Genomic DNA, 15,228 nt, shown 5'->3' with positions numbered 1-15,228 from the left:
TACATTTATTCACTTACAAAATTTGTTATTAATAACCCACCCCAACTCAAAAATAGCAGTAAAGTGCATAGCTACAACATTAGAAGAAAGAATGATCTTCACTATTTTGGGTTAAATCTGACTTAAGCACAGAAAGGGGTGAATTACGCTGCCACAAAAATCTTTCGTAATTTGCCAAATAGCATTAAAAGTCTGACGAATAGCCAACCAACATTTAAAAACAAATGAAAAGAATTTCTGAAAGAGAATTCCTTCTACTCAATAGATGAATTTTTAGATATGAAATAGTAGCTGTATAAAAAAATTAATTGTTTTATGTAAAGAAAATTTATGTTAAAATGACACGTTCCACATCATTACGAAATTTTGTTTGGCTCATTCGCTGAATCTACTTGGTTCATGAGCTACACAATGCTGCACAGCTGCAATACAGTTTTTAAGTTAATTCAAGGTTTTTACAACTTCATTGCAATTTCTAGAAGCATATGGAACATCTTGAAAACACTTTTTGATTCTGCAAGTATGACACTGAAGTCACTGTCTACAACAGGATGGTGTGCACCTGAGGATGCTTGTAAGAGTTTCATTGCAGACTGGAAAGCTATGTTTTCTGCTTTAAGGCCTATTTCAGAAAATGAGAGAGGTAGAGTTAGATGTGAACTGGAAGGTTTTCGTAGAATGTTAAGTAGTATTGAGATAGCTTTCATGACATCAATGTGCAACAGCCTCGAAAACCAATGAAAAAGCTACAAGCTGAAGATGTAGACATTTCTTCTTCTGTTGAAATGTATGACTCTCTTGCAATTTTTTTAGCTGATCTTTGGAACATCTTTTCCAATTCAAAAGGATTCAGCTGAAAAGAAACTTACGGAGATCATGAATTCAGAATCAGTTCCATATCTTTCAGCTCCTGAGAATCAAAAAAGAAAATGTCACATTAAACACAAGAGATTCTTTGATGAATCATCAGACCCAGATGACGAACGCAAATGTCCTGAAGCAGAAACAGGAAAAGATTTTGTAGGGATCTAGAGAAGAATGAAAACATATGCTGAGATTATACAAACTCTTCAGGATGACCTACAATGAGAGTTAATGTCTGTAGAGAATATAAGTTAAGATTTTAATTTCTCTCAAATACCACCAAACAAGAAGGTGTTCAAATTTATGATGTGGTAGAGAAACTTATAGCCAGCTATAATTTTTATATAGAGCACAACCTTGGTGAAGCACATATACGTATTAGAAGATATCTGCTGTTTATGAAGGAAGAAGATGGTGACAAGTTGTCCTCCATTCCATTTCTTTGCAGAATGTTGGTTAAAAAAGAAAGAAAGAAAGAAAGGTAATGTCTGTCCAAATCTATATGCAGCACTTAAGATTTACAACTGTGCTTGAGCAACAAAGTATTCAGCTGAAAGGCTCTTTTCATTTTAACCCAGATTAAGAATTACTTGTGTACAACAGAAAATCAGGAACAACTGGTCAGTCTTGGAGTACTAGATATAGAATCAGGTATGACAGTCAGATTGGACTTTGCAGACATGATAAATGAATTCACAAAAGCAAAAGTGAGAAAGTTGTTTCTCTAAATTTGCTATATTTTGGAAAAGGTTAGTTTATTGGTATTGTATCTTGTATTTGGGACTGACTAAATTTCACATTTCAGTGAAATGATTTTGGCATAGGTTATTAAACTATAATAATTTTGTGATGTTTAATCAATGGAATACTATAATAATTTTCTTTATATTTTTATCATATATTGTGTCCAATTTTGATGTTTCTGTGGTAACTTCTCTGTAAAAGGGGGTACTGAACTGTAGTAGTTAATTTATTACTTTTGAATATTTAAGATGCACATGTGCTTTGCGTTACATATTATTTAAATATTTCAGAAAAGTTTAGAACTGAAGTTAATGGTTACACAATTTTACTGTAATCCATAAACGAATAGCAATGCTGAAGTTTAGGAGTGGGGGGTGGAAAATAAATTACTGCACAGATGCATCACACACCCTAAATACAGCCCTGCCTATTCCTCTCATGCCTTTCCCTAATAACCTCATTCCCTACTATTTCCTTAACTAAATTCTCACCGTTATTTAGCTACATTACCTCATCTACATTTATATCAATATAAACTCTCTCTTCTTTCTCATATCTTTCAAAATCACTTTCTTCACTATTATCCACATCATTACCTTCATCTTCATTAGTATCCCTAATTATAACTGGTTGCACTCTTGGCATTGCATCAATAGGTTTTTGCTGCCGAGTATCATCACTCATACAGTTATCTGCTTGTACTTCAGATAACCTCCATACATCAGAATCATGATGTTCATTATCATTCTTCTTCACTTTCTGTCCAACTATAAAATTCAGGTAAAGCCCCAATATCTAGCCCTGGATCTCTTTTTTTTATCATTTTCATTTTCCAAAGAATCACTAGTGCTCATTGTGTCCTAAATTTTTTCTGAAACTCTAACATGCTCACTTGATAGGGTGATAGTCTGTTCCATTCTCAGGTATTGTTATTGAATTTCCCCCTCCTAGTCTAATTAAAATTGGAGGTCCCATAGTAATTTGGTCCACTTGCTTCAAAATTGCAGACCCTCCCTGAGGTGACATGGAGTTTTCCTGTCCATTCCCACTATTGTCTTGCCTCCAGTTTGAATGTATTCTATTTCCCCCATCCCATGTTCTATTCTGGTTGTCAATGAAGTAACCAAGTAATACACGAAACCGATCTAAGTAACACAAATATGCCTTTATTGATAAACCTCTGAACAATAACAGAAATAAGCCCCTCGTGACTCCATCTGTAACAAGACAAAAGAATCATACAGAAGGTGCAACATAAGTAATACACAGAACAACTGATGTGAGTGGTAGTAACCAAAAGAACACAGTGAGTGTGAGTCAGCTCCGCTCTGCACGCATATAGGTGTGAGTTGCTAATGGATGGCGTAGTAGAGACTGCTTCATGTGCATGCTTCCTACAGGCGGCCTCTAGTGACAAGTCCGTGCTGATACGGTCGGTGGTTCATTTAAGTACACAAGCACGGCAACACTACACTCAGTGCACACAAACTCAGATGCCGAGGCGGAGGAGGAGATACTGGCAACAGCCATTGGTTCCAGAGTGGCAGCAGCCAGTGCCAAAAGCGAGGGTGGGACAGTGTGCCAGGTGGGCACAGGACCAGAGAGCCAGAATGTGCGGAGATGTGGCCCTGAGGGTGGCGTTCCTGTGTGGCATCTGACAACAACATTGGGGAGCAGGGTGCCATTGCCATCTCTGTATAGTAATCAGCAGTCAGGTGCCAGAGCATAGGAGATGATGGCTGAGGTGATGGTGGCAAGCGGACAGGTGGACGCGACCTGACCGTAGCAGCAGGCTATGGCAATGGACCCAAGGCCAGAGATGGACTGGCACTGGAAAGCTGAAACCCCAGGGTGCTTCCCGTGGAGGAGGCAGTCAAAGGAATGGGGGCACCTCCACAGCAGGTGAAGAGAGGCTTGTGGCAGAGTGGGCTGTGGCAACAGGGACTGCATCCGCAAATTGGTAGCTTTCACTGGTGAGTGAGGGCACAACTGATCGAATTGGTGTGCCACGAATTTGTTGGCCGTACAGACATCACAAAGATGGTGTCTCTCGTAGCGGACAACAGTGGCCGGTATCCACTTGGGCCAGTGACCAAACCCTCGTGTCCACGCTGATGATCCTGGTGCAAAGAGGCTCAACAAAACCAACCGTGGCAGGTGCGGTGCAACCTGTAGAAGGTGGAGGAGCATGCTTGGCTGCTGGGCATGAAACAACTCAGCCGGACAGTGCTGCCCCATAGCACGAAGCACTAGATGCTCTGAAAACAGAGACAGGCATCGTCTGGTGGAGAAGAAACTAAGGTACAAGACACCCCTCAATAGAAAACACACACAAAAGCCGTGAATTGTGACCTCAGCCAACATTAACATACACCGGAGAATGTAAGGAAACTGGGAAAATGCAACTACAACCAAGTGCCAATAGAAATTCAAGAAGGGATCCGCAAAATCTACATCAATGCATTCCCATTGCTGGCTTAGAGTGGGCCAAGGGGGACAGAGACAACTTAAAAGCTGCCTGTTGTCGGGCACACTGCTCAAAAGCTGCAACAAAACGGACAATTTCCGCTTCAATCCCTGGTCAAAAAACATGTCTCGTAGCGAACAGTTTACTGCATGAAACTCCCCAATGACCCTGGTGGAGAAGGCATAGAACCTTGCGCCATAGCACTGTGGGAAAGACAGAGTCTGGGTGAGAGGTCTTCTGTGGACAACTGCAAAACACTGTCTAAATCAAGGAGGCGATACTGTAATGAAAAATAGTTGTCCAGGGTGTCAGAATCCAAAGCAAACTGTTTATCTGGCCAGCCCTGTGGAACAAACTGTGGACTGCGGCCTGCGTTTCAGCATCAACATGGAGGCAAAGCAATTCTTCATGATCAACGTCAGGATCAGGACCCATGGGAAGGCAGGACAGTGTGTCTGCATTGGTATGTTTAGATGTTGGTCAAAAATGGATTTCGTAACTATAGCGAGACAAGAACAGAATCCAGTGTTGTGGGCGGTGTGTTGCCTTGTCAGGCAAGGAACTGTTGGGTTAAACAAGAAAACCAAGGGTTTATGGTCAGTAATAAGGTGAAACTTGAAGCCATATGAAATAACATGGAGAGGATGTAGCTAAACAAGTAACTGAGAGTAGTTTGGATTTCAGCATTTGAAAAGAACGTTTGCAGTCCAGGATCCAGCAAATAGGTACATTCTTGTGTAACAAGGGATGCAGCAGGTGGGCCAATGTGGCTGCCCCCAGCAGGAATCTGTGGTAGTGGACTATTTTCTGTAGGAAGGCTGAAGCTTCTTCGTGGACAAAGAGCAACACATTGACATAACAGCAGAGATGTGGTCTGCCAAAGGGCAAACCCCATTACACGAGACCTCGGGCCCAAATGAACAACAGAATGTTGAAAAAACTGAGATTTCATGAGGTTACATTAAACCTGCGGACTGTAAGACAGAAACCATAGTGCACAAATTTTTCAAGTGATCAGCCATGGAGGAGCCCATGCCAACAATATCATCCAGATAATTAATGGAACCTGGAACATGCACAATCAGTCGGTCTAGGAATCATTGGAAAATAGCAGCAACGCTAGCCACAACAAAAAGGAAGGCACAAATAGAGACCAAAAGGACTATTCAGAACCAGAACTCGCCAAGACTCTTCTTCCACAGGAACTGACAGATACGCTTCAGGCAAAATAACTTTAGAAAAGTACTGAACACCCAATCTCTGTCTTGTATTCACATTATAGTCTCTTGCAACATTATTCTGATTTTAACCCCCTGCCCCAGATCATTGCATTCTTGGTTATAGTTATGGGCTACATTTCCATCCACAACCCTGTCCAATAAATCAACATATTTTAAAAATAATTTAAGAGAATCATCTGGCCCATGGATTAACTACCACTGTAACTTTTGAGGTAATATCCACTTAAGAGCATCAGTTTCTGTCATCTCATCAAAAACTGTCTAAATGAATTAATTTCATTCTACAGAAATCTTTCATAGAACCATTCCATTATTTTTAAATAAGACCATTTAAAAATTCACTTTTAATACTGGCATCTTCTGATTCTGACCAGAATTTAGCTAAAAACTTTTTTCAAAGTCCTGGAATTACGTCCACTGACCAAATGTAAGGTTTGCCCATTACAAAACTTCTCCCTCAGGAAATTTTTTGACAAATTTTAGTTTTAAATTGTCTATCATACTAGACACAAAACTGCCTTTACAATGATGTACAAAGTCAACAGGGTGCAAATATGGTCATTGGGGAAGCTTTCAACTGATAAGTTAGACCACATAACACTGCTGTTAACTTCATATTTTTAGTAACTCATTGTTCTAGTATTTCTACTAGTTTTTGATCTAAGACTTGTACATCATTACCATACCTACAATCTTTTTCACATCATTAATCTTTTGATATAAATTTGATATTTGTCCCATTCTTTCCATACTTAAATTAGTAATCTTATCTATTACAGTTTTCTGACCAATCTGTAGTTACTTGATGGCTTTGTTATAATTTGAAGCATCATTAATCAATTTTTAAAACTGCAACCTTGTTTTCAACATTTGCTACTCTTTTATCTGTTTTATGTATACTTGCTTCCACCTTTTATTGAGTTCTAAGAATTGGTTGAGTAGTTCTGTTTTTATGAACCATTTTATTCCCCCCACTCTAGATTCTGCAGCTTCTAATTGTGGGTTTTGCTGTCATAATTTGTTTTCATGCCAGTTTGCATGTTTGATGATTGATCAATGTTTTTCTTCATATTAACTTACATTTATGTTGATTTTTCTAAAATTATTTGTAAAATATGCCACTGGCCAGGTTTATAATCCACTTGTTCATCAGTAGCACTTCCGAAAACATTTTGGCTTGCATATGCCACCTTCCTCCCTCCCCTACAGCGTGTTTTTTAGCATCACCAGTTTCACTTAACTATATTGGTTAGCACTTTCCCCTACAATATGACAGTTTTTAAAATTCTAGAGTACTTTCCTTCCATAGCCTGGTGCAGCCATCACTGGACAAATACTTTTCATTTATTTTCGTCCATTCATAATCTGTGTTTACATATGGCTCCCTTGTAGTTTCAAAATGCAAACTCTGTGGTTTTCAGTATGTTTATTCCATGGTTCTTCTCAGCAAAATAGCTCATTCATTTGTATGGTCAACAAAATAAGTGGATGTTTTGAAAACTGATGGACTCCAGCTACAACATTGTTTATCTCTGACAATGTTCACCGTTTGATGATGCTATTTACCTTTGTTAATTTATATTTTGTTGGTACAGGAAACAAACCACACACTGGTGTAATACCATGTATTAATTATAAGTCCAAAAGTAACAGCATCACAACAAAGTAAATGAGACTGACATATCTTTTTATTGGCTTAGTGTCCAGTTGAAGTATGGTGCAATACTTGGTAATAGGTCTAAAAACTCACTATAGCCCCCCTTCAAACAATTACAAATACTCACAATACCATCACTGTATATATTTAAAAGCATTCTATGTACAAGAGCACACCTGAACAGTTTACATACCGATGTGAACTGCCACAATTACACTCCTGGAAATTGAAATAAGAACACCGTGAATTCATTGTCCCAGGAAGGGGAAACTTTATTGACACATTCCTGGGGTCAGATACATCACATGATCACACTGACAGAACCACAGGCACATAGACACAGGCAACAGAGCATGCACAATGTCGGCACTAGTACAGTGTATATCCACCTTTCGCAGCAATGCAGGCTGCTATTCTCCCATGGAGACGATCGTAGAGATGCTGGATGTAGTCCTGTGGAACGGCTTGCCATGCCATTTCCACCTGGCGCCTCAGTTGGACCAGCGTTCGTGCTGGACGTGCAGACCGCGTGAGACGACGCTTCATCCAGTCCCAAACATGCTCAATGGGGGACAGATCCGGAGATCTTGCTGGCCAGGGTAGTTGACTTACACCTTCTAGAGCACGTTGGGTGGCACGGGATACATGCGGACATGCATTGTCCTGTTGGAACAGCAAGTTCCCTTGCCGGTCTAGGAATGGTAGAACGATGGGTTCGATGACGGTTTGGATGTACCATGCACTATTCAGTGTCCCCTCGACGATCACCAGTGGTGTACGGCCAGTGTAGGAGATCGCTCCCCACACCATGATGCCGGGTGTTGGCCCTGTGTGCCTCGGTCGTATGCAGTCCTGATTGTGGCGCTCACCTGCACGGCGCCAAACACGCATACGACCATCATTGGCACCAAGGCAGAGGCGACTCTCATCGCTGAAGACGACACGTCTCCATTCGTCCCTCCATTCACGCCTGTCGCGACACCACTAGAGGCGGGCTGCACGATGTTGGGGCGTGAGCGGAAGACGGCCTAACGGTGTGCGGGACTGTAGCCCAGCTTCATGGAGACGGTTGCGAATGGTCCTCGCCGATACCCCAGGACCAACAGTGTCCCTAATTTGCTGGGAAGTGGCGGTGCGGTCCCCTACGGCACTGCGTAGGATCCTACGGTCTTGGCGTGCATCCGTGCGTCGCTGCGGTCCGGTCCCAGGTCGACGGGCACGTGCACCTTCCGCCGACCACTGGCGACAACATCGATGTACTGTGGAGACCTCATGCCCCACGTGTTGAGCAATTCGGCGGTACGTCCACCCGGCCTCCCGCATGCCCACTATACGCCCTCGCTCAAAGTCCGTCAACTGCACATACGGTTCACATCCACGCTGTCGCAGCATGCTACCAGAGTTAAAGACTGCGATGGAGCTCCGTATGCCACGGCAATCTGGCTGACACTGACGGCGGCGGTGCACAAATGCTGCGCAGCTAGCGCCATTCGACGGCCAACACCGCGGTTCCTGGTGTGTCCGCTGTGCCGTGCATGTGATCATTGCTTGTACAGCCCTCTCGCAGTGTCTGGAGCAAGTATGGTGGGTCTGACACACCGGTGTCAATGTGTTCTTTTTTCCATTTCCAGGAGGGTATAATACTCGCAATTGTAAAAATTTACATTTAGAAGGAGTAACGATAACACAAACCCCAAAGTATGTAAGTTATTTTGGAATGAAACTCTTCAGTGCTCTTCCAGTGTACATGAAGGAAATAACAGATGGAGTAAAATTTAAGACTGAGCTTAAAAATTACTTTTTAAGCAAAAGTTTCTATAACATAGATGAGTATTTTGAATGTGTATTAAGTTATTATCTTAACATTTGTGTACATGTTGATGACAAATGTTGCACTCTCAAAAATGCATTGAAAGTAGCTATTTAAGTGATATTATTTTATTATGTTTGTATTTTCCTACATCATGTAAATGATTTACAGGAAGATAATAAAATGAAAAAAGAAACTGAAAAAGTTATTCAATATGTCTGCTTGGAGTCTACATTTTTCTATTGAACTATGATATTTATTGATCTCTCCGGTCTAGTGGCTAGTGTTGCTGCCTCTGGATCACAGGGTCCCGGGTTTGATTCCTGGCCGGGTTGGGGATTTTCTCTGGGTGTTTGTGTTGTCCTCATCATTTCACCACCATCATTTGTGACAGTTTCTCGATTGGACTGTGTAAAAAAATTGGACTGTGTAAACCTTGGGACTTTCTATGGGTGCTGATGACTCACAGTTGAGTGCCCCACAAACCAAACATCATCATCATCACAATTGGCATAATCTGAGGGATTATATAGAGTGACAGAATTTCTCGATCTTTCTAGAAAATTCTGATGGTCGCAATAGTTTCCTGTTTGATAATATGTTTTAGATTTAATTTAGTGACTGTTTCTTCACATTGTTTATTTAGTTAAAGATTTTTAAGACATATAGTTAATGATAAAAGTTTGAACATTTGTAATTATTGAGTTTTCATATTTCTTTTTAAAATGTAATATCCATTTTGCTTTTGATTTGCAAAACATGATTTGCGACATATGTTTTGACTGATAATAGGAATGAATGTTGAAAGGTAACAGTAAATATTGTAGTTTGTTTTGAACAAGATTTTCTGATGACTTTGTGAAAAATAATTTTCAGTGCGATGCTTTGTGTCGTTGAAACTACTGATAAGAAAATAAAATTTATACTTACGGAAAAGTTTGTGTTCAAGAGCTCAATACGGTGTTCAAGAGCTCAATACGTTCAAAAGTATCTGTAGAAACAGTTTACATGATTTGACAATGGAAACAAGCTCAAATCTTGCTGTAATTTGAATAGTATCATAAACTTCCTTTATTGGGAAAAAGGCTCTATTAGATCATGTTCTGTAATGTTTGAAAGGCAGAGAACACGAGGCGATGCCAACAGTGACAACATCCAGGAAAAACAATTGAAGGAAGCTCAAGAAAAATGGCAATTCCTTTCTGTTCTGTTCTGACCTAGGAGTCTGTTCAGATATGTTATTCTGATGTACTGATTAGCAAGAGATCTGTTCATCCAACATAATGGAGAAACAAAATACAGAAGTATTGTTGATAGACATTTATGTCATTATTTGAATACACAGAAGCCATCTTCGACTCCTTGACCTTCTGCGGACAGGAAAGAAGTCACTCAGTGGCACCACATAGCAGGTCCACTGGATCAAAGAAATTAAAGAAAAGTGACTACACATGAAAGTAAGTTAAGTAAAAACTATATAACATAGATCAGGGTGGCAGATCGTTTGGAATGTAACACATCTTCTGGGCTTAGTACACTCACAGAACAGTGAAGTATCATTTCACTGTGCTTGTCCAGTTGATAATCTAACTCCATTTCTATGATCCAGTGAACAAGTTGCAGTTCTGTGAGACTGAAGTATACAGAAATCCCAAGAAAGCCCAGTTGGGCGACAACCTATGTCTGAAAGGTATTTAAAAGTAAAATAAGGCCATTGGAGTTTTTTTTTTTTAATTTTAAAATGACTGGTATCAGACAATGTCACCCATGAAACTTCCTGGCAGATTAAAACTGTGTGCCGGACCGAGACTCGAACTCGGAACCTTTGCCTTTTGTGGGTGAGTGCTCTACCAACTGAGCTACCAAAGCATGACTCATGCCCTGTCCTCACAGCTTTACTTTTGCCAGTACCTCGTCTCCTACCTTCCAAACTTTACAGAAGCTCTCCTGCGAACCTTGCAGAACTAGCACTCCTGAAAGAAAGGATATAGCGGAGACATGGCTTAGCCACAGCCTGGGGGATGTTTCCACAATGAGATTTTCACTCTTCTGCGGAGTGTGCACTGATATGAAACTTCCTGGCAGAATAAAACTGTGTGCCAGACTGAGACTCGAACTCAGGACCTTTGCCTTTCGTGGGCAAGTGCTCTACCAACTGACTTGCCCGCGAAAGGCAAAGGTCCTGAGTTCGAGTCTCGGTCCGGCACACAGTTTTATTCTGCCAGGAAGTTTCATATCAGCGCACTCTCTGCTGCAGAGTGAAAATCTCATTGTGGAAACATCCCCCAGGCTGTGGCTAAGCCATGTCTCTGCTATATCCTTCCTTTCAGGAGTTCTAGTTCTGCAAGGTTCGCAGTAGAACTTCTGTAAAGTTTGGAAGGTAGGAGACGAGGTACTGGCAGAAGTAAAGCTGTGAGGATTGGGTGTGAGTCGTACTTGGGTAGTTCAGTTGGTAGAGCACTTGCCCGCAAAAGGCAAAGGTCCCGAGTTCGAGTCTCGGTCCGGCACACAGTTTTATTCTGCCAGGAAATTTCGTATCAGTGCACACTCTGCTGCAGAGTGAAAATCTCATTCTGGAAACATCCTCCAGGCTGTGGCTAAGCCATGTCTCCGCTATATCCTTTCTTTCAGGAGTGCTAGGTCTGCAAGGTTCGCAGAAGAGCTTCTGTAAAGTTTGGAAGGTAGGAGACGAGGTACTGGCAGAAGTAAAGCTGTGAGGATGGGGTATGAGACGTGCTTGGTTAGCTCAGTTGGTGGAGCACTTGCCCACAAATGGCAAAGGTCTCGAGTTCGAGACTCAGTCCGGCACACAGTTTTAATCTGCCAGGAAGTTTCGTATCAGCGCACACTCTGCTGCAGAGTGAAAATCTCATTCTGGAAAAATGTCACCCATCTTTGGATTGGTTAAACAACAGAATAAATTAAAGTTGGTTTTAATCCCATGTTTAATGCTGCAGGTGTTTGCACCAATAAAATTTGTTTTAAAATCTTAATATAAATCAGCAGCACACAAGTATGTTTTAGTATATGATGGTGAACTAATGGTGCCATTAGGACAAGTTACTCTGTAACTTTGACACATGCTTTATTATACAACTTTTGTGTTCTAATTAGGTTGGAAAATATTTTATGCTTTCTAAACATAGGATTAGAACCAGTTGTAATTTTTTGCTTTTTAGCAGATCTGAAGGTGGGTGACATTACCCAAAACCACTAATTTAGAAATAAAAACAGTGATCAGCAGACAGAAAAAAGCCTATTTTAAAAAAAAATAAGGATTGCATTTAGCTCTCTGTGACAGGTATGTCTAGTTTTGATAACGCAAGACTGGTTACCTTAATAGACAGTCCATGATGAATGAAGAGAGACAGACAACCACAGGACAATTTTCTCATCAGTGCAGCCTGTTGACGGTGTAACGAGGGGTAGGAGTATTTTTTTTGGCAGAATAACAAATAAGAAAGTACAGGCACGATGTAGATGTACTGGAGGCATGTACTTCTTTATGTCTTTGATATCTTTCTGTATCTTGTTTGCTGCATGCCTTTGATCCTAATGACAACTCAGTGTTTTACATTTAATTACATTCTTCTTCACTGCTTGTAGATAGTGACTCTGCCTGATGTGTGTGAAGCTGTCTGTGACGTATTATTCAAATTCATTTGTTTTTGAATATCAGTTCATACTGACCAACCAAAAAACCTAAATATTTAACATTCTTTCCTATCACTCTTTCCCTCTCCATTATATTAAATTGTTTACTTACATTATGACAAGAGTCGGAGTTGACTTAAAAGCTAGAGCAGTTTTATTGACGGTAAATGTTTCTTACATTTATGTGCAACCAATCACTCAAATGCTGGTGAGTATTTGCCCATCTACGAGTACATCTGTATTTTAGATTCCAAACTGAAATTTCAATTAATTTATTAAGGTAACAAAATTTTTGGTGCCACCTTTTCTATTCTTCATATCAGAATGGTAAACATTTTCGTGATACATTAAATGTATTCACAGTTGTGAATATGGACAACCATCGGCTGTAGAATGGAATGCTGACAATGAAAATTTGTGCCAAACAGGACTCGAACCCAAGTTTCCCACGAGGAACTTTGCATCATATTCAGAATAACACAGGCATATATTTTTGTGAGAGTCTTTTGCAAGTTTCTTTACTGTGGACAGTGTGCACAAAAAAAGCTTTACGGACAGATTCCTTACACCAAAACAAGAAAAATGTTTAGTAAATGTGAGCTATAAAATGCATGCCTTAAGAGTTATGAGCACTTGTTCATCTTCAGTAATGTGCAATACATCTCTTCTACTTAAAGCCCTTTGCTTTCCATATTTTTGGAGGACATAGTATGGATCAAAACAAGAAAAAAAGTCTAGTAAACATGGGCTCTAAAATACATACCTTAAGATCTATGAGCACTTGTTCAGTAGAAGAGATGTGTTTCACACTAATGAAAATGAACAAGTGCTCATAGCTCTTAAACTATGTGTTTTAGATCCCATGTTTGATGGACACTTTTTGTTGGCTTGATTCATGCTACCACCTCCCAAAGTGTGGAAAGCAAAGTCCTTGCACTTGAAAAGATCTGTTTCATAGTATCAAAGATGAACAAGTGGTCATAGCTTTTAAGGTAGGTATTTTAGAGCCAATGTTTACTAGACTTCGTTTTTTTCGTGAGGAGGGTGGGGGTTGATGACACCTCATACATACCATTTCAGTTATTGCTTGGCAAATATTTTACAATATTTTGTTCTTGTGACTTTCAAATTCATACTGGGCAGTTGCAATTTGTTGTCTGTTTATTGTATAAGATCAGTTTTTTTTCTATTTCAACTAGTATTTATTGCATGCTCACCACACCGCACAGCACATTGATGTACAGCATATGGTGGTGATCCCGAGCATAGTCCAGGGCCAGAACTCATTCATAAGTTAGATAGTTTGCCTGTAAGCAGTGTGCATAAGGAAAAGTGAAGCAGTCTCATGTTCAGCAATCACTTTTTAATTCAAAGGTTAATCTACAAGCAGAGTCTAGATCACAGCAACGTCAACTTGAGACAGTCTGTAGCTGATTCTGGTAGCCATATATACAGCCCTGGATGGATGAAACAGCCCATGTTACATGTTGTCACTGGCATCGCTTGGATGTCACTCAAGATTGATAGCTACCTCTCAACCACATTCTAATTGTGCAGGAACAAATGCAAGATTAGAGATGCCTTCCTCATTGTTTTTAGAAACTGCTGATATATCTGCTGGCTGAATATCTACATCGATGGTGCCCTCTGTGATGCTGTGATCTCTCTGGAACTTTGCTCCATATTTAAATCTTCTGTTTCCCACCAAGCTACAAGAAGATTGTTTCATTAGTTTGATTTTATTTTATTGTAATGAGTTATCTTACTATCTTTGTGTAATTGATTATGTAACTGGAGAAGCTAAGTGCACAATCAAATATACTTTATTATTTTTTCACAATTTGTATACCTCCCCAAAAGTTTTAGTGTTTCCTTAATTAGCATCTTTACCTTTGTTTGATGAATGATATATTGCAAGTTTGGCAAACACTGTTGTTCCTCTTTGTTGCAACTTGTTAACCTAAATTTGTAATACTACTGTCCCTAACGTGTTCCCATGAGAATATCTTTTTATTGAAGCAGGAAACCATTCTCTATATATTTACATTCACTTAGTCTGCTTCTGCTCTCATTGTGCTCATATTCTGCAGTAGAGTGAAACAATTTACCTTCTTTGTTATGTGTGCATTCAGTTGATGAGAAATAATGTTATGGTCACTGTTTGGAGAGATATAGTTGGGTTTTCTTTGTTCAGTGCTCAGGGAGATTAGACTATAACAATAATCTCATTTCTCTAACCAGTTTCTTTACAGAAGTTCAACATCTATGCATTTTAAAAACAGCAGGATGTGATCAGGTGGTAGCAAGTCCCCATGAAAATATTATTGTTTGCCTTAATCTTCATTCATTATGTTCCTATGTTGCTATTTAAGGCTCCATGAGTGAGAATGTTTATCTCTGAAGTAGACATTTTATTAAAGACTTTAGTTTCTTATGAAAGTACTACATTTGATATTTTTAATATTTCTTTGCAAGCGACACATTCATCCATTCATGATATTCTATGTCTCTTCAGAAGTAGAACATTCAGGACTGTAGAACAAGTCAAGGTATACATTAACAAAAGACCAGCAGATTATAGAAAATCTATATAGGCCTACTGTATCGACAATAAACTATCATTATAGTGCTTAATGCTACTCATGCTTATTCTAGTTAAATTCAGTCAAGTGGAGTGGAAATAAAACTGTTATGTAGAAAAAGCTGATACCTCCTCAGTTATTCTAAGTAGCTGCTGTTTATTGCTGATGACATTGGTATTTTACAAAGAAAATAAAGATGTGCATCATTG

General features: G+C 39.8%; 1 protein-coding gene across 1 annotated transcript in view; it reads right to left on the bottom strand.

Moving 5' to 3' along the window:
• Window positions 1–874: 874 nt before the first annotated feature.
• LOC126235436 (bromodomain-containing protein 4-like) overlaps window positions 875–15,228 on the bottom strand; it is an 89,928-nt gene continuing 75,574 nt past the window's right edge. Inside the window, exons 10-11 of the mRNA XM_049944160.1 lie at window positions 2,119–2,375; window positions 875–910 (exon numbers count right to left, since the gene is read on the bottom strand). Coding sequence (XP_049800117.1) covers window positions 875–910; window positions 2,119–2,375 — 293 coding nt within the window. The remainder of the gene's footprint in view (window positions 911–2,118; window positions 2,376–15,228) is intronic.

The sequence above is a fragment of the Schistocerca nitens genome, chromosome 2 (assembly GCF_023898315.1).
Source record: "Schistocerca nitens isolate TAMUIC-IGC-003100 chromosome 2, iqSchNite1.1, whole genome shotgun sequence".
In the NCBI taxonomy this organism is placed as follows: domain Eukaryota; kingdom Metazoa; phylum Arthropoda; class Insecta; order Orthoptera; family Acrididae; genus Schistocerca; species Schistocerca nitens.
The sequence above is the reverse complement of the archived record's forward strand: the minus strand, read 5'-3'. Positions and strand labels throughout refer to the sequence as shown.